The sequence below is a fragment of the Nicrophorus vespilloides genome, unplaced genomic scaffold, assembly GCF_001412225.1.
Source record: "Nicrophorus vespilloides isolate i.1.1-1 unplaced genomic scaffold, Nicve_v1.0, whole genome shotgun sequence".
NCBI classification, from domain to species: domain Eukaryota; kingdom Metazoa; phylum Arthropoda; class Insecta; order Coleoptera; family Silphidae; genus Nicrophorus; species Nicrophorus vespilloides.
The window spans coordinates 15,860-35,884 of NW_017097996.1; the positions used below are offsets into that span (position 1 = coordinate 15,860).

A 20,025-nucleotide genomic window follows, 5' to 3' on the forward strand; every position below is an offset into this window, starting at 1 on the left:
ACTTAATAACAATACGATCACTCTTGTTGAGGTGATCTCGTTTCCCTTTTATGTAACGATAACTTAAATACCCTTGGTAATATTTATAATGTTTTTTTTTCGTTCGATGAAGATGAAGCAACAACAATTAACGTAATTCTCTAATTGCATGATTTCAACTATGATTACTTACTGTACTCGAATATATGATAATATGTGAAATGTCGGGAAATAAACAAGTAATGTGTATGTTTGAAGGTACCAATTGCAGGACCACAAACCGTTAAACTTACAGGGTTAATTAAGAAGTGTTTCCAATAAGACTGTTTAAATGATGCCACTTTGAAATGAGAAATGAAGATGATAAAAAATTGAGATGACTTACGAGCGAAAGTTAAGAGAGAAAATGGAAAAAAATGAAGTATATATATGTATATGAATATATATGTATATGGCATAAGGGACATATGGGAATTTTCCATTGTTACGCTTAAATTCAACATTATTGAGTTCAATATTATTGTGTACTCATTAATTAATAAAGTGGTAAAAATATAATCAACGTAGTTTCTTTCTCAATCCCTGTCCTGTTTTGTTTTTTTGTTGTGATCTTTAGGAGGTTGTGGCAAGCCATCGGTATGTTCCTCTTAACATTATCTGACCTTTGCTATAGTTAGCTTAAGAATATTTAGAATGAGTATTTACGGATCGTGTCAGGTTTGTTTTTAACATTAGGACGACTATTTATATGGTGACACCGTTCGGAGCAGACTGTAAATTGGACCTATTAAGGTAAGGAATATGATTCAGTGACGGATTTCCACTCTAACTCCACGAGGGTCCAGAAATTCTCAAATATCTAGACAACTGAATCAACATTGGATGTTATGGTGATAGTCCATTCATCCCTTGACATGCTAACCAAATTAAAGGATAATTCCTCTTTGCAAATCTTAAAAGGGGCCCACAATAATCTTAACTTTAAGAAGATACTTTCATCATTTTTTTTACTGGTACCTAGTGCCCACAAAAAGCAGTGTCTTCACATTTTAGTAATTTTCTCATAAACTGTAACAGATAGAATAGTTTCGAAAGATGTATATGAAATTTGGATATTTGGGGAATGCAACGTATATTCAATTATTGATGCGGTTTCATCCCTTTCGCTGTAATTCGTATTCAAAAATGAAATTACGACAAATTAACGCTCGAAAAAGCAGAGCCTTCACATTTTACTGATTTTCTCAGCAACTATAACAGATAGAATAGTTTCGAAAGATGCATATGAAAGTTGGATATTTGGGGAATGCAACGTATATTCAATTATTGATGCAGTTTCATCCCATTCGCTGTAATTCGTATTCAAAAATGAAATTACCAATCAATAAAGCAGTGCTTTCATATTTTAGTGATTTTCTCAGCAACTATAACAGATATAATAGTTTCGAAAGATGCATATGAAATTTGGATATTTGGGGAATCCAACGTTTATTCAATTATTGATGCGGTTTCATCCCTTTGGCTGTAATTCGCATTCAAAAATTAAATTACGACAAATTAACGCTCGAAAAAGCAGTGCTTTCATATTTTAGTAATTTTCTCTGCAACTGTAACAGATAGAATAGTTTCGAAAGATGCATATGAAAGTTGGATATTTGGGGAATGCAACGTATATTCAATTATTGATGTAGTTTCATCCCTTTGGCTGTAATTCATATTCAAAAATGAAATTACGACATATTAACGTTCGAAAAAGCAGTGCTTTCATATTTTAGTGATTTTCTCAACAACTATAATAGATAGAGTAGTTTCGAAAGAAGCATATGAAATTTGGATATTTGGGGAAAGCAACGTATATTCAATTATTGATGCGGTTTCATCCCTTTCGCTGTAATTCGTATTCAAAAATGAAATTACCACTCGATAAAGCAGTGCTTTCATATTTTAGTGATTTTCTCAGAAACTATAACAGATAGAATAGTTTCGAAACATGCATATGAAAGTTGGATATTTGGGGATTGCAACGTATATTCAATTATTGATGCGGTTTCATCCCTTTTGCTGTAATTCGCATTCAAAAATGAAATTATGACAAATTAACGCTCGTAAAAGCAGAGCCTTCACATTTTAGTGATTTTCTCAGTAACTATAACAAATAGAATAGTTTCGAAAAATGCATATGATAATTGGATATTTGGAGATTGCGATGGATATTCATTTATTGTTGAGTATCGTATCAGATTTTGAGGGTCTTTATTGGATATTTGTAAGGAAACGTTGAAAAACAATGGTGTAAAGAATAACATAAATAAATTTGTATAGATTTTAATGAAAACATCGCCATGTATGGGTAGATAGCTATTGGGTTTCATTGTGCAAGCAACTCCTTTAAGAATAGACTGATCATTATTCAAAGCATTGTAACAGCAATTCAATGGCTAATTCATAAATATTTAATTCACGTTTCGACATCTGTCGGCCCATTCAACTTTGTTGCGAGTACAAAACCATATTCACGTATGCAACCAAACGAACAATTTCAACTTGGAATATTGCACGATTTTAAAATGTATGGATTTGTTTGCTCCTAATTAGAAGTACGAACTATATTTAGATAACGCTCTTGACGAGTACATGCATGGATAGATACTTTTATCTGAGTTTTATCATCAGCATTCCATACCTTAAGCATATTTTTTTCTCAACTGTCACACCGCCATTTGCCAGATGTAGTTGAAAATGTTGAAAATTCGCTGGACAACAAAATAAACAAAATAGTGCCATTCCATTTGTTCGCGAGTTCTCAACGTTTCGAAATTGTCGCATCTTTGGTTGCGTTCCGTCCAGTGTACATCGATAATTGTTCAAGTGCAGCGTTTCTACGATTCAGTAGGAGACGTACATCATCATAGTTTGTGTACAGGGAGTGACGAATCTGCAGGTGTTAGGAATCCTAGTTTTTTTTGTTCAGTTCTCGTGCAATGGTTTAAACTTGATGCGATCATGGATACAAACAAGTTGAGCCCTATGATGACTCTGCAAGGTGGTAAAGGTAGGTTCACAAGCAGACAAACAAATGAAAAATACTAAAAAAAAAAACATTGAATTAGTTGTGTATACAGGAGATGCTGAAGAACCCTACCCTAGTCTTTCTGATTACCATGACTATGAACCAAACCTTGAATTTGATGACTCCGAGCTGCATCAGACACCCACAGAAGTAGCTGAAGCTAGTATGTTACCTTCTCACACTTTATCTACAAACAATGTATAAAAATGTTTTTTCGTTCACAGTTGATTTGCTGCAAGAAATGGATCCTGACGAAATTGCATCTCCAGTCTCAGAATTCATAGATGATAATTTTGAGGCAGAACTAGCTGACAACACTGACATAAACTTTCAGAGCATGCTGAGTTCATATCCAGAGGTGGGTGAAGCTGTTGAAAAGTTCATGATGATTGATAAGTGTGGGATTGTTGATGTCAAAGGAGATGACAGTGTTGGTCGGAAAATCATTGTGGTTTATGCTTGCAAATTACCACAAGTCAACAAGATTGATCATCAGAAATTCTTAGAGTAAGTGTACACTCATTAATTATCAAACAAAATATTTATGTATTTAAAAAATGTTTCAATTTCATGATTTCATACAAATTCAGTAAATACAAACAATTGATGATGATTATTTATAAATAGAATGATTTCAATACTACTAGAATTAAATGCTATTAGATATTTTTTTAAGTTATTGATTTTGAATATAGGAAGAGCTTTTATTTAATGTTGATATGCTTTTTGATAGATACTTAATTTACACGTTGGATAAGTACGTCGAGCAGGATTATAGTTTGGTCTACTTCCATTATGGACTGAACAGTAGAAATAAACCATCCATAAGGTGGCTGTGGCAGGCTTACAGGGCGTTTGATAGGAAGTACAAGAAGAACTTGAAAGCATTATACATGGTACACCCGACGTCCTTTTTGAAGATAATCCTACAGATGTTCACGCCCGTGATCAGCGTGAAATTCGGAAAGAAGTTGAGCTACATCAACACCTTGGCCGAGCTCAGCGAGCACATCAACCTGGAGCAGCTATCTATACCGGAAGAAGTGACAGAGTAAGCTACTGTCAAAACTGACGCGCCCTTTTGCACATGGTTTTTGCCACCTCTAATCTTTGCATGTTCATCCACAGGCACGACAAGAAACTGTCCAAGAACACGGAGACTAACAGGAGGACTGGAGAGAATCCGACTGCAGTCCTGGTACCTTTACCTACCAGGCAATTTGGAGTTTCACTTGCAACGATAAAACAAAATTACAAAAGTGTAATTCCGCCCGTCATTAAGCAGACAATTGATTACTTGGATCATCCCGATGGTAGTGACATTCAGAGATCAAGTAGTAACAACATTTATATAATGCGTATTTTTTGCAGTGCTGGAAACGGAGGGGTTGTTCAGGCGATCCGCGAGCACCGTGAAGATTAGGGCCCTGAGGGAGGACGCAGATCAGGGCAAAGTGTTGGAGTTCGATGATCCGCACGAGGCCACCGTCCTGATGAAGCTCTTCTTCCGCGAACTCAAGGAACCGCTGCTCACTTTCGATTTCTACGAGGAAGTCATGAATTTCCAACGTAAGCACGTTACGCTACGCTTCATTCACCTCCTCTAATCACTGTCTTTCCATAGAAATCAGCAAGGATATGCAATTGAGACACGTTTCCATTTTGGTGATGGAAAAGTTACCCGAAGATAACTATAAGATTTTGAAATACGTCACCGGATTCCTTTCTAAGGTAAGTCATTACTCATATATTATCGAAAATACAAAAACGTGTATTAAATTTCAAAATTGAATATTTTTCAACCGAATATACAAATTATAAATGGATTTAGGACGATAGTTCTTTGGTCTCAGCTAGGACCAATAAAAGTGAAAATATTTAATTAAGACATTTTATTTTAATTGTGATGTAGAAGACTAGAATTGATGCGTCTCGTCGTCAACGCTTTAATAATAATCAAAAATAGATTAAAAACACATCAAGCGACTATTTAACTATTAAAACAATTTAATTATTAAATTTACTATAAAAAAATTAATTATGGTGTTTATGAAATTGCTGGTTTTTAAATGTAAACGGAGCGGATAACCTTCGATTTAACCTTAACCCAAACTTACAAATATCGGGTCTCTAACGTTAAAACCTAAAACATTTACAAAACAAACCAGCTACTATATTTAGACTTAATAGCGTTTGCCTTCAACAAAATATATACTTAAAATATTTATAGTTATTGAAAGAAATGTATGTCGTGCGACGTAAACAAATTCTTTATGTAAATAAACAAAGAAAATCAAAATTTGATTACTGAATCGTGAAATTGTTGAATTTAGATGTAATTGTTTATTATGCTGTGAGTAATAATGTTATCATTGCACAGATATAAGATATAAGCATCTTTGATTCAGAATATTATCATTTTTGTATTTGTAACAGGAATGACGATGCAAATGTAAATAATTATTTTTTAGAAATGAATTCATTTGCAGAAATTCAGCATTTCCAAATTTGAAGAAATATCAATTAATGTTTTTCCGATATTCCACGATTTTTTTTTATAACTTATCTCAAACATATTTTTAATAATCTATGTCAATTAATTGAAAGTTTTGCAGAATTAATAATCTTCATGTTAAATACATTTCGTGACTGTATTTGTATTAATAATATATATTATCTATAATTAAAAGCTGTTATTGAGTTTACAAAAGTTAAGCAACAAATTGAGATACTACTAATCTATGAATCATAATTGTGTAAATGTTTAAATCTTTATTGAATATAGGATTGAACAAAGTACATCATTTTTTTAGTAACTAATTACAATTGTGTTTGTTATTGTTAAGCAGCAATTAATATGCGATAAATGGATGTTTCTTTAGGTGATGGAAAGGGCCGATCTGAATAAGATGACAGCCTCGAACCTGGCAGTGTGTTTCGGACCGAACCTGGTGTGGTCCGAGAACAAGAACCTCAGCATAGCAGCGATAGGACACATTAACACGTTCACGCAGTTTCTTTTGCAGCATAATCGAGAGATCTTCATGATCTGAAGAGGCCCAACTTGGTATATATTTTAATTGTATACAAAAAAAACAAATATATATATATATGAATGTATAGTTATTGACTGTGTATTTAATTTTGAAGTTAACTTAAGCCTAAAGAAGTAAAAGTAATGAACACGTTTATTTTGTAGTTAATTATGCCAAAGAAATGTATTGGTTGTATAAACAAAAAATATTGATTTTTATATATATACATATATTATAAAAATGTTTAAGTCTGTTACTCGATTTATTTATGGAAGAAGTACGGAAATTGTTAGAAATTGTATCGAGGATTATTTACAACGGAGTATGGAAGAAATATAGAAAAAGAAAGAAAGAGATTGTAAACGCAATTATTATATAATATTAATAATAATATACTGTTAAAATTTGATTTTTTTTTCTCTTTTTTTTTGTAAACGAACGTTTTTTTTAGAAGCATTGACGTGTGTAGTCTTTATATGCTCTTGTGTTTCCGCATCTGTACACCTCTTTGATTAACCATTCCTATTAACATTGTACGCATTTCATTTGTATTAATAAAAAGAAACAAGATCATTCCTATCTGTACAACAATATTTTATATATAAATATTATTTTTTATTTATCAAACAATACTTATATATGTTTTGTTAAAATGTACTAAACGAAAAAGAAAACACTACAAAATAACATGCTTAATAAAGTATATTTTATAAGTGTATTGTTTATTGACTTTTTTTTATTACCTGCATTTAGAGTTTGTTCGTCAGATTGTTATAAACGTAATCGGCCTGAAAATTATATTAGTTTACGTAATTATTAACGTTTTTGTTTGTTGTTAGTTTGTTTAAACTTACACTAGCAAACCACCAAGTGTTTGGTCTGAATATTTGTCTAGATAGGAAGCCCATTTGGGATGCTGGTGAAATCAAATGCAGATGCAAATGTGATATGGAATTGAATGGGGGCCAATGGAAACCCATCTGAAGATCATCCACTTCAGCTCCATTCTCAACTAAAACCCTTTTCCCAGTTTCAATCAGCTTCAGCACTGAAATATAAGATCATTAAGAATTGATGAAAACCATCATTGGTTAGGTAAAATATACATAGTTGGCTGTCCTCTGGTTTCAAATCCTTGGCAGTTTTAATATGGTTTTTGGGCACAGCCAAATAGTGGTACTTGGAAGCTGGTTTTATGTCCTTGAATATCACCATGTCATCGTCCTCGTAGAGTAAATCCGCAGGTTCAATCTTGGCGCAAATTTTGCAGAAAATGCAGTTTTCAAGAGACATTTTTTGATTGTAAAGAACGTTTTCGAATGGACTTTAACTGCAATCTACTAATATGGTATAGAAGTTCTGGTACATAACCTTAAACTGTAATTGTGTATAATTACTTAATTTACGTCATTTGTACATGAACTATGAACTATTCCTTTTTCTATTCATATACAAAAAATTGTACTTTGTACATTTAATTAAAAGTAATAAATTATTTAATCCTTTCAGACTTCATTATTTGTTACAATCATAGTTGATTGTATTACTACAATAGTTATGTACTAAATGGTTTAATAAACATTATATTTTTATTGAATTCTTCATCTCATAATAATGTATTATATTGTCCTGAATAATCCGTTTAGTCCATGTAAATATGATACTAATTTGCATGGTGATTTAAATGCAATACTAAGATAATATAGATGTAATAAGATGCATATTAAGATGTGTTGAAGTCAAAGGCTGGAATCTATTATAATATTTGCAACTAAGTTTTAATAATTTTTAACAATTTGAATTCTAAGTAGTTCCACTACTTTCCGAAAGGAGCAACTGTAGTATTTAGTGATTCTAGCTTAAAAAAACTTGTATTTGTTTTCTTCTGAAATGGAGAAATATTGTTTTTGAAAATAATATTGTGCTTTAAATATCTTTAATATAATAATAAAGTCGTAAGGTATTACGGACTTACGAACAAAATTCTAAAACTTCTAACTTGTTACAAGGAGATATATAGAGAATTTTCGTTCTTAATTAGCCAAAACTATTATAGTCTTGTTAGAAGATCAATCAATAAATTTTATGTATTTTTTTAAATTGATTTGGTATAAATTATGTAGGTAATAATAAATAAAACACAATATTTATAAATGTACATTTACTTTCCTTTTTCACTATTGTTTGCAAATTTATTCAAATGGGGCCTATATATATAATATTTTGTAAAACTTGTGATTACAATTTGCATTTTTATGTTTTTTTTTGTTGCAATTTTTCTTTTTAGAGACGTGTGGGGGATAAATCAATAAAAAGTTGTTCCGAAATGTTATTTACATGCAGTAAATTCTATTGTCATTATTATTCTGTGCCTATGAACGTACTACGAACGAGTACGCAATTAAATATATGTAAAATATACAATGTAACACCTGCTCTAAATTAAGGGAATTATATTATTTATGCATATATATAGCAATAATATGAAAAAAAAAAGAGAAAAATAAAACAGTAGACAAAAGGCGGTCAAAAACTAAATATGTAAATTAAGTAATTAATATTTCTATTTCGAAATAAACAACCAAACGAACAAAAACAAAACTATATATGGTTGGGGGTAGCCAATTCGTAGTTACAGTAGACTAGAGTACATGAAATTTAAGAGTAACAGCAAATAGAAAGGGTCGAGTTATAGTGGTAAAATAATGTAGGAAGAGATGAAGTGGTAGCAAGAACAGAGTAAAGTATTCAAGGTAAAATGAAGTAAGAAAAGTATATATTATTGCACGAGAGGAAGGATGGTGGTGGTTGGTGATGGCGAAATGAAATGGGTGGTGGTTAGAAGAAATAAGGAACAAGAAGACTGTACAACCTAATAATATATAAAACTATACACTACCTAGAGCGATTAGTATTTACACTTACACATCAGCTAGAAGTTGAGACATTAAAAATTTGAGCCAAATATTGAACACCCTCAAAAATTTCTTTGCCTTACAATAATACTAAACGTACGAACTAATACAAAAAAAAACATTAAAAATGAATCATAAATACGGATAGTAGAACCCTAGAAATTACAATAATAATAATAATAAAATCACGAATTAAATGGCAGATATACGTCAATAACCGATAACAATTAAATAATGAACGATTAATTTTTTGAGCCTATATATATATAAAATATAAAGTAACATCATCATCATCTATTTTTTTTTTCTTATTCTCTTCATCATTCCTCCGTTCTTTGTTCCATCGATTATCGCTAGTATTGTTAATACAATATTTATTATTATTATCCACTTAAGAAGTTAATAAGCCTTTACATATTGTAGGCTACGTAGATGGGGTCTAATTGGTCGGCGAGGAAGCCGTCTCGCAGATGCATGCGCTGCTTCTCGCCGCGACTATTAATTGGCACAACTCCTGGGTCCACGACGACGACCACTCCCACGATCAGCTGATGCTCTTCCAGCACGGTATTAGTTACTAGAGGTACTAAATCCAACGCTTCCGTCTCGTTCCCATCCAATTCTACTACCACTACTAGAAGATTGGTCCAAGTGAAAACAGCGCTAGAAAAGAAAAATACAAAAATTAATATTTTAATCAAATAATGTTGAGCATAATGTTCAAAGCTGAATAAATAAGGATTAAAAAGTGTATTTGAAGCTTTTGTCCTTTGGCTGTAATTAATTAATAAAATAACCAATAAAATTGTATTGCAGTTGATTAAATAAATATATTTTGAATAACGTACCATTCCGCTATCTTCTTGTGGCAACGTAATACGCTATTTTCAATGTCAATAGGATGATACCGCATTCCTCTAAGCATGATGGTTTCGTCCAATGCACCAACGACGAAGACGGCATCATGAAGCTCTGGCGCATCGGTAGTTATGTGCTGCTGAGAACCCAGTGATTCAGTATCGCTGCCTCCAACCGTAGTCTCTTCGCCTCCACTCTCGATGCCTTCGGTGCGCCTCAAGAACCCTAAATATCCGGTTCTCGCATAAACCTCCCCGGTATTTCCGGTGACTAGACGCGCATTAAAATGATCGGCGTAATCGCTCTCGTCGCCGTAAATCGTGAAATATCCGCTTGCGTTGTGTCCGCTCTGCACCCAAATCTCACCAAGATGAGAATCGCCGCACTGGCCCTTCGTCTCCGGATTTGCTATGATCACTTTAACGCCGGGCAACAGCTTACCCGACTCCATAACGCATAAGCTGTTCGGGCTTCCGCGCTCTACCAGACTCACTCTGTCGTTCCTGAGTGCTCGCAAATCCACGTACACACTTGATGGTTCTGGGCTAGAAGCGCCCTGCAGACAGATGGCCACGTTCACTCGGCATCCGAACGAGGTGGACACGGCCCTTGGGCTCAATCCCAACGCGCTGAAGAGCTTCGAAAAGCTAGTTGTAAGATTTATTCTAGGCCTCTCTTCGGCGACGACCACGCAGGTCCTCACGCAAGCTAAGTTAATGTTGCGGGATTTCAAGTGGTTCACCGAAGATCCTAAACCCTTGGTGCATAGCTCCATAACGCCGTACGAGCAGAAGGTGTCTCGCACCTTATACTGGCTGACCGCGCAGAGCCATAGAGAAGGATTCACCTCAACTTCGGAAGGAGGTATAAGAATCGAGTGGTGGCCCGAATATATGCTGCTCAAGCACCTGAAACAAGCACAACAATTACCAAATCTGCAAATTTTCAGACCAAATCTAAGCACTTACCATAGAGCGAAGCCCAGTCCGCAATAGGGATCCAAACAGAGTGCGATGTGGCGACTTGGGTATAATTCGCAGGCGAGCTTCATGCTCCTGCACAGATTCGTAACAGCTGCATGAGACATTTTAATTCCTGCAAGCATTCCCGTGGTGGACACGCTGAAATCCAAATATGCCAGCATTTCGGCAGTTGGGGCTCTGTAAGCCAACGGGTTTTTCTTCTTCGGCATATCGTCTGTATCCAGAATCGATGGCCAAGACTTTATATCCACCACGTTGCTCGCTTCCTTAGACTTCAGCAGCTTGATGACTGCTTGCGTGGATAATACTATCACAGATTCAGACACATTGACTATCATCCGAACTGTGGGTAGAGTGGTCTGCAAGTTTTGTGGATGCGGAGGTCTTATCGTCACGGGTACTGCACCCACGTAGAGACAACCGTAGAAGGCGCAGATCAAATCAAGACCAGGGGGGAATATCAAAGCCACATGATCTCCTGTATTGATGCGACCCTTTTCGGTCAACAGATTACCAATCTTCTCGGCGCGCTTGTGCAGTTCCGAGCAGGAAAGTGCTTTGGCTATAGCTCCTTTGCTGTTGAGTAAAGTAAACAGGACATGGTCCGAAGTACTCGTCGCTCTCCAACGAAGAATCTCTGATATGAAATGCAACTACAAAAGGAACGACATTAACAATACAAATTATGCAATAAAATGAAACTTCGGCGCGAATGTATGTAATAAATATTAATCAAGTAAGCACGGGGAGAGGACATACCTTTTTGGCATCATTCTCGTCATCTGGTCCCATATCCCTTCCTTGTGCACTAGCCAAACGATTACCTTGAACGAGGTTCCCAACAATGACAGACGCAGGACCAACGTCTGAAACACAGTCCGTTGCTGAAAGGCAGAGGAACAACATGCTATAGCATCACTCAAGCACAAGCTTTTATAGTAAATTAGTAGTAGAGGGTATGAAATCAGAAAAAAAAATGAAAATAAACGAAAATAAAAACAAATGTGAAATGAGAAAAGTGGTACATCAACGAAAATAATAATTATATTAAACAAACAAACCATAATAAATGAACAGTTATACGATGTCCATTGTTTAATAATGAAAAGAAACACATACAAAAATAATTAAAAAAAGGATGTGGTGGAAAGCGACAATGTATTTTAATTATAATTTTTCGAAAAGAAAGAAATGACGCATTCCCAAATCCCCAACCAACCAAAACAAATTGTGTGCGAGTTGTTAAGATTCATAAGAATTAAATAAAACTGATGATAGATGTGATTTGCCTTATGTTAGTGTTAGCTATTGCAATTGTGCAAAATTTGCCACACGTATTAAAGACGGAAATTAAATACAATATAAATATCATACAATCACTGCTGTGTGTAATTCTATAGTTAATTAAAATTATTATTATTATGTATATGTTTTTAATCAAATTCCGTGTAGGAATAATAATCGTGATTTAAATCTTTTCAAAAAGTTTACGTTTCTTAGAGAAGAATATTTATCTTGCAAGATAGAGTTTATGTACAGCAGATAGAACTACGTATGTACAAATATAATATCAATATCTAACTAACTATATTTTATAGAGTAAATTACCAGTCTAAAGTACATGAAAAGTATGGTCTTTGTAATCGAGAATCACCCTTACCTGAGTGGACCTCTCTGGGTTTCGGTAGATTTGTGACGCACGTGTGTGGGCACAGTAAAACGTTGGCTGGATGCAAAGTTCCCTCCAAGAATCGTCTCTTCGTCTCAGACAGGTGGATGCCTCCGAGGGGGGTTTTCGGTAAATGATTTGGAGGCACCAGGGCCAAACAGTAAATGCCCACCTGATGGATGGAATCGACAGCCTGCAATACTCGTGACATCCACTGGAATGACTAAAATAAAATCACGTTATCATCGACAGTCCTAACTAAAGAAATTGTTCCAAATTCTCTGCGAATAATACCTCCTCTTCGCTGCAATCAGGTCGCTGCTCTGCGATCACGCATATTCTTTCATCCCTCAACACACGGTGGCTGAAGACGGCAATGCGACCTCGGTAGATGAACTTCATCGGTTCGACGGCCAGCACTGTGGCGATGATGTCATCCGCGTTGTGCTTTCTTCCTGTGACGGTCATCAGACCATCCCTAGAGCCGCATATGAAGACCAGTCCTCCAGGTCCGAGGAAGCCCAGCAATCCGGACCTGGTGTACTCGGCGTCGGAGAGGATGTTTCCATCCGTACCGAGCGGTTGCACCTTAAAAGTGCTATTGGTGAGCCCCTGTAGGCCCCAATACTCGGCGCCGGTGCATCCGGAATTCACGCAAATCTCGCCCACCTCGTCGGTTTTGCATAAATAAGCGGGTCCTTCCATCTTCACCACGACAATTACGCAACCGGGCATAACTTGGCCGCAATCTTGTAACGTCAGTGAAGTGAGACTGTTCTCTTGATCCACGCGCACCACGCCGTAGCTTAAACCTATTAAACGTACAAATGAGATTAGTCTTGCTCCCACGAACTCATTATTTGTTAACTCTGGATTTTCCAAGTATTCTCATCTCAAATCAGCAGATCATTTTCAAACATACATTTTTGCTTAGAATCGTTCATTTAACATTTGTTTGTGTGAAATGATTGAAGTAATTGTTGATATAAATATTCCATAATTAAATGTATAGATATCATAATTGGTGCTCTGCCTGGATGCAGTTTGCAAATTGTTTTACTGTTTGGAGGGAACAACTTTGTATTAATTAATGAACGATATCATGTAGGGTATCTCCTACATTTTGCAAACTCGCAATATAGAAGCTAACTTTCCAATGAAGCCATAAATGTAATTAATAATTTATAAATGTCTGAACTTTAAAAAACCGCATAGTTGCCTACAAGCGTTCAGTTTTAAAAAGTTACATCTCCATAGTAACAAAGTGAATACAATTTGTAAATTCGATAAAATGTCATTGGATGGATATGGGTTTGACTGGAATTTAACATAATTAAATTCCCAGAGAAGGAAAGAAAGCCAGGACTACTATAGATTCACTTAGAAACGCAAGTCACAACATGAAGAAGGTATCAAAGATAAGGATGTTTATATAAAACAGTAAAACCAAATAAATATTATTTCATTGTGACTTTTTCGTATTTTGTTCAATAGTTTTAATTATAAAGTATACTTGCATAACTATTTTATTATTATTAGTTAACGTGTTGTTGAACAAAATATCAATATTGAAGTTTTAAATTAAAAAGAGCTCATTGTTAAAAACTTTCATAACTCATTTTCGCTATTAAAGTCAGATTATATAATATCTTGTTCATTTATTAATGCGTCAAAGTTGATTAAGAAGTTTGAAAACTTATTTCTTATTTTGGAAAAAAATGTACTCGAGGATATTAACATATCGGACATAACCGTCCGAGAAATAGACATTATATAGATTGACTTGTATAAAACAAACTTTTCGCCTATGAAAAGTGTGACATAATTTTATATTTTTGAAATTATTGTTTGAATTTTATATTAAGATATTGCGAATATATTGACTGAATATTCAAATTGAGTAGATCGAAATAGAATATTGAACATCTAATAAATATAGTTGATTGTTATTACCTTGCATAGATAGGACACCTCTGCCGGTTGCATTGACTCCAGCGCGTCCTGGTCGTCTGACCGAGACAGTTAAAACTTCGCTGGAGCTGGCGCAGGGGCAAATGGCATCAGATTGCAATCCTTTAGCCTGGAAAACTTGCAAGAATTGATCGCAGGAGCTCAACGACCAAGGATTCGCACCGTCGGCTACGAGCAGCATACGCAAGGAAGATAAATTGACGTCCTTGTGGTCCTTGGTAGCGAGTAGGCCCCAATGAAGATCACGCGATTTGACGACGGCCACGCTTGCCTTGTACTTGGTGATCATCTGCATCCAACTTGCTGGATTGACTTTCATCAGGGCGTAGGGAATGTAAATAACATGCATTCCATTCAGGACGCTCGTCAGAACGGAATGCCACAGTCCCACCTCCCTCTTGAAATCCAGCACGCACACCATGTTTTCTCCTTCTGTATAGCTGCAGGCCATCGTCAGGGTGCGGCAGTGCGAGAGCATAGCAGCTCTGGTAATGCGGACACCCATTACCGAGCCATCTCGATCGGTGCTGTACTCGATGTATGCTGGCGTTTCGTCGGTGAGACGCGGTGCCGGTTGCCAGTCTTTGGGTGTCTTCCCCAGATGCTCGGTGACAAACCAGTGCAACTTTGGCCAACCCTTGAACTGGGCCACCTCACCGGACGTCGTCTTGGGCAGTCCCTTCTGGCAGGCCTCGGAAGTGAGAGCAACCTGCACGCCGCAGCTGCCGAGCAGAAATCCAATCTGCAGGGATCCCGCATCGCGTCTGGTGATTGGTACCTCGATGGGCACCGGAACGATACCGGCCTGAAGACACCCGTAGAAGGCGCACAGGAAATTGATGGGATCGCTGTTGGGATAGACGAGGGCGACGCGATCGCCGCATTTTAAGCTGGTGTCGCCATTCCTGTTGAACGCCTTCGTCAACAGAGCGTAAGCAATTTTGTACGAACGGCTGAGGAGTTTCCCATAAGTCAGGGTTGTGGTTAATTTGCCGTTGGGATCCAGAACGGTTGCCACTTGGGCCTTGTATGAGCCGGAGCCATAACGGGAGATAGCTGCTTCCAGATTGCGTGGCAATCCCGACGGCACCAACAACTGCTCGCCCACAACAGGTGACATGCAACTTCCTAAAAACAATCAACATAATTACATCTGAACATCGGACAGCACGTCAACCTTCTCATCGTACCTTCTGGTTTGGGTGCATTCGGATCTTTTGGGTTAGCTGCAATTTCCAGATCGATGTCGTCGTCCTCGTAGAACTCCGGCAACGGTCTGCGCTTCGGTCTCTTCAATGTGTTCAATAGCTGCTGAATTTTGGCGGAGACCTTCCAACGGCCCGTGCCCATGCTGATGGTATCGCCGGACGTGGATGTTGCATAATGGTTCACCCGGTCCGCTCCGGTATTCCTACGGCCACCCTGAGCAGTATTGTGAGTCACGTCCGGTGGTTGGATATCTGAATGTTAAAAGAACACGAAATAAGAACGATCTTGTTGAAGAATGATGGATCTTTCTTGATACGCACATGGCCTGAAGTTCTGCAACTCGTGCGATATATCCGTGATTTCCGTGTTACGCGAAGATCTGTTTTCCCAGACGGGAGTCGGCGCTGGTAAGCGCGGTCTGTGATGTGGAGGAGGCGGAGAACCGGTACTGCTCGTGTCCGACATCGGGGGTGGCGGCAACATTTGTGGAGTCCTTATTTTCTCGCGCTCCGGAGTACTGATCTCTTCATTCAATATGCTATCTTCATCTGACGAGGATTCTGCAATTATCAAAACAATAATTTACACATTATATTTGTTAATCATCTTTACTAATATCACTAATTTTAAAACAAACAAACCATCAAGAATTGATGACTTTTTTATAACTTCAAAATAGCAATTAAATTAACGATGTATAGATTAAAAGCTCCAAACAGAGAACAAAGAAGCCGATTTATACCTTTTAACTGTTTGGGTGTTTTATTCTACGAATTTTATAGCAAATTAACATATGAAGATATTCTCGGAATGTTCCTTCTGTTCATTAATTGATTTTAGAAGATTTTATTCTCAAAAGTAAAAAAAAATAAAGCAAATTCTAAATGTTTTGTAAGAGGAATAATTTTGTTAAGATCTTTCTACCTGTTGTTTAAATATCAAGTTCAATTTATCAACAAAAAAAAAACAATGTTAATAATTCAGTTAAACAATCTTAAAATCACAACAAATTGATTAATTTATACCATTTAACTATTTCGAAACTCATTTTAGATTCAGATTTTATTTTTAAAGTTTTCCATTAATGTTCAATAAAATTGTTTCAAAATTATTAAATAATAGAAAGAAAAAATATGATCAAATGTAAATCAACGAAATGCGTACAAACACGAAAAACAAATATTATTTTTAATCACTTTACGTAAAAGTTAATCAAATCGCGCTGTTTATTATTTCATTTCTCTCTTTTTTGGTAGAAAAACCTTTTTATATAATTTGGTTCATTCAAATAAATATTAATTACACAATTTCATTGTATAGTAAATACAATTGAGGTTTTCGTAAAGAATAAATAGAGCTCCACCGCCTGCGGTTATTATTTTCATAATAACAAATTTTAATTTAAATAATTAAAAAAAAAAACGTGTTGTTCTTTTCGCCGGAACCGAGACCAACCGTCATAAAGCATCGCCTCGGCGTTTTGTTATTAAATTAAAAATAAAATTTAAAAAAAACAAATATGAACGTTCGTAATTTTTCGTGGCGACTTAATGAAGCCGTTCCTATTAAAATAAATTCAAATTTTAAATGCTCCGCGAGAAAAATTGCGCACCTTAATTCTATTTTGTCCTAGCGAGAAAATACAGAGGAAGAGATGACGAAATAACATATGACTTATATTTCAGTGACATTATGAAAAAGAAGGACAAACGTAAACTTTGTGTGAATGAGAGAAAAGGACAAATCTAATTTGTGTGGGTCTAACAGAGAGAAACGATAGCCAAATATTTGTATAGTTGATTTTATGGTTTATTGATAATCGAAATACATGAAACGCTTTCATCCTTTGACTACTACCATTACCAGCAATTTCTATACGTTTCCACCACCGATATTTACTACCAACGGTTTGAAATCGCTCTCGAATGTGTTTATAAACGAATATTGCTGCAACACATGTTTGCAAACAGATTTTCCCTTCTATAAAAGCAAACTAATTACAGATACTTCATTTCATGCACATACATTTTTTGTGTTTAGTCAGTGTTTTCAGGTTAAACAATTTCGTTTGCATTTTGTATCAGTAATATCAAAAAAAAGTACAGAAATTCTACGCAGAGTTCGCCAATATCTCTGACAGTTTGAAACCGGACTAATCGAGGAACTAAATACATATAACGCACAAAAAGAGACTGTCTGAAGAAAAACAAAAGTATCTTTAATCTATAATTCTGTGTAGTCAATTACAATTATACATTTGTATTTTGTCAATTACAATTTAATTTGTTTTGAAAATTTAAAACCGGATTATAGTGAACCCGACCTGATTGAAACCGGACAGTGCGAGGTATCGGTAAGTACAATGCTAGTTCTCATTATGCGAATTCCCGAATTTGTTCTGAGCTATCAATATTTGCAAATTTCAGAAGTACGAAAAAATTAAATCATTTGTTCTTTGCATTAATAAATTTGAATTTTGTTATATCTACAACTAATATCAAGAATCTACAATAAAAAATGTTGATGAAACATTCCGAAAACTCCTTAGAGACAAGAAAAAAACTAACAAATATTGATTACTTTATAAGAAATTAAATAGCTTGAGTCATTTTGTCGATTTCGCATGGATTTACAACAAAAAAAAACATTGAAGTTATGCAAAGGAAATCAAATATCTACTCGAGGAATCCATGTTCGTTATTTTTAGATGTTATGAAACTAAAAAACATCGTGGAACTCGCGGTTCTCGGTGATTATGGGGAAATTGCAAAATCCGCATAGTTTTAAATCGCACTCAGATATTATTCATTCATCGGTCTGTAAGAGACTCTGTTTGGAATTAGTTTTCGAAATAACTTAATAAGTTACTCACTCTGTCATGTTTTCACTTTGAAGAAATATATTAATATGTGCACTTGTGTATAAAATTTTTGATTTTATATTTTTTCTTCTTTTTGAAAGTCTTTGTGCGTACACAAATATGCAGTGAATGTTTCAAACAGATATTTGTAAAATGAATTGATGGTGAAGGTCTGAAAGCAAATTTTGCAGGTAATTTGGCGAAACTAATGCAGGACAGATTGCAGGGCTAAAAGCAAATTTAAGAACAAAGATGATGCCGGACTGCGGAATCCTTTGTAAGGGAACGGGACTTGAGAAAACAACGGAGAAGAGCGGAGCACAAAGATCACAAAGACGGTTTTTTTTGTACTTGTTGTTTTTTATATATATATTTATTTATTTTTCCTGCTTTCTTTCCACGGATGAAGCTAAGAATGGAAACCGGGCCAGGAGGACCTTAAAGGTCGACAGCCCTCCGCGTGAAGTGGGAACCAGATATAATAATATATTTGCTGAACTGCTGCAGCATTCATACATATTTTTTTTTATTTAAACTTGAAGCATTCATTAAGAAAACAATAGTAATTTATAATGAAAGCTTGAAAATCTAGGAATTAATTAAAATTATATTAAACTGTATTATTTACATTAGCTGTAATTATTAACATGTGTTTAACGAATAATTCTGTTGTATAAATAAACATGATTTTTTTCAATTTCGTTTTATTTTGAAGCAATAATTTGAGTTGTGTAACTGAAAAATTTGGAACGGAAAGTCTCTGTAATTGAAGTAACCGATGTTGTTGAAAAGCACCAAGTAGGATTCGCATACAAAAGAATCTCTTTGAAATGTGATAATGCTGAAAGTTGTCGTACGTTCCTTCGACTTTCGATGATATCGTCAATGCAATTTGAATGTAACGAAAAGGCAATTTCCTTTTAAGAAGACTTTTATAAAAAAAAAAATTAATTAAAAGACGCTCAATGAAATCTTTGTATACCTTAAAATGAAGTAAAATGAATTTAAATAATGTAATTGGATCTGCCAATATATTAAAGTGTTTAAAACACAAATAATTTTGCCTAAATAAAGAAAAACAAAACGATAATTTATTTATGTTAAATGAAATTGAGGCCGCACTGAGCGAAGCATTTCTGTACTAAATTAAATAAATAAAAATGTTTTAAACAGTTTAAGTTATATGAAACATTTACTACAGTACATTTTTTTAACTAGAAAAAACTATGGTCGTTCACCCTTGGGTTTACGACTCGGTTATGCAGTAAATCATTGCTTTTTTCTTCTGTCCGCGACTTCCACTAAGTATGAATCACACATGAGTTGCATATTTTTGTTTAATATTTACTGTACACAAAATGTGAACGATTCGTAAAATCTGTAAAGTTTTATAGCACAAAAGAAAGAAGTTGAAAGAGAAAAAAACATATTTCGGAGTTCCATTTTCCGGGAACGTCTAATCACTTTCTTCTTGCC

General features: G+C 35.2%; 3 protein-coding genes across 9 annotated transcripts in view; 1 reads left to right on the forward strand and 2 right to left on the reverse strand.

The window, feature by feature from the left end:
* Positions 1 to 2,499: 2,499 nt before the first annotated feature.
* On the forward strand, positions 2,500 to 6,184 carry LOC108561509 (rho GTPase-activating protein 1-like). 2 transcript variants are annotated; one of them, XM_017919480.1, is made up of 8 exons: positions 2,500 to 3,031; positions 3,102 to 3,212; positions 3,274 to 3,556; positions 3,783 to 4,100; positions 4,178 to 4,362; positions 4,421 to 4,618; positions 4,674 to 4,780; positions 5,932 to 6,184. In XM_017919480.1, the coding sequence occupies exons 1-8, from the start codon at positions 2,983 to 2,985 to the stop codon at positions 6,100 to 6,102; spliced, it is 1,422 nt and encodes a 473-aa protein (XP_017774969.1). In that variant the 5' UTR covers positions 2,500 to 2,982; the 3' UTR covers positions 6,103 to 6,184. The 2 variants fall into 2 exon arrangements, with proteins under 2 accessions (XP_017774969.1, XP_017774968.1); XM_017919479.1 differs by having other exon boundaries at positions 2,502 to 3,031; positions 3,090 to 3,212.
* A 368-nt stretch (positions 6,185 to 6,552) lies between these two features.
* On the reverse strand, positions 6,553 to 7,507 carry LOC108561510 (histidine triad nucleotide-binding protein 3-like). Of its 2 annotated transcripts, XM_017919482.1 has the most exons (4): positions 7,191 to 7,507; positions 6,939 to 7,132; positions 6,828 to 6,872; positions 6,553 to 6,606 (listed from the first exon to the last, which is right to left on the reverse strand). In XM_017919482.1, exons 1-3 carry the CDS (start codon positions 7,375 to 7,377, stop codon positions 6,834 to 6,836), a joined length of 420 nt encoding a protein of 139 aa, XP_017774971.1. In that variant the 5' UTR covers positions 7,378 to 7,507; the 3' UTR covers positions 6,553 to 6,606; positions 6,828 to 6,833. The 2 variants fall into 2 exon arrangements, with proteins under 2 accessions (XP_017774971.1, XP_017774970.1); XM_017919481.1 differs by lacking the exon at positions 6,553 to 6,606 and having other exon boundaries at positions 6,769 to 6,872.
* A 1,789-nt stretch (positions 7,508 to 9,296) lies between these two features.
* Positions 9,297 to 20,025, reverse strand: part of LOC108561506 (disco-interacting protein 2) — a 55,131-nt gene continuing 44,402 nt past the window's right edge. For 4 of the 5 annotated variants that reach the window (XM_017919474.1, XM_017919473.1, XM_017919471.1 and 1 more), the window contains 9 exons: positions 16,010 to 16,249; positions 15,671 to 15,940; positions 14,463 to 15,608; positions 12,804 to 13,321; positions 12,501 to 12,732; positions 11,600 to 11,724; positions 10,826 to 11,493; positions 9,848 to 10,765; positions 9,297 to 9,662 (listed from right to left, as the gene is read on the reverse strand). In XM_017919474.1, coding sequence (XP_017774963.1) covers positions 9,410 to 9,662; positions 9,848 to 10,765; positions 10,826 to 11,493; positions 11,600 to 11,724; positions 12,501 to 12,732; positions 12,804 to 13,321; positions 14,463 to 15,608; positions 15,671 to 15,940; positions 16,010 to 16,249 — 4,370 coding nt within the window. In that variant the 3' untranslated portion in view covers positions 9,297 to 9,409. The remainder of the gene's footprint in view (positions 9,663 to 9,847; positions 10,766 to 10,825; positions 11,494 to 11,599; positions 11,725 to 12,500; positions 12,733 to 12,803; positions 13,322 to 14,462; positions 15,609 to 15,670; positions 15,941 to 16,009; positions 16,250 to 20,025) is intronic. The other variant, XM_017919472.1, reaches the window with a different exon arrangement.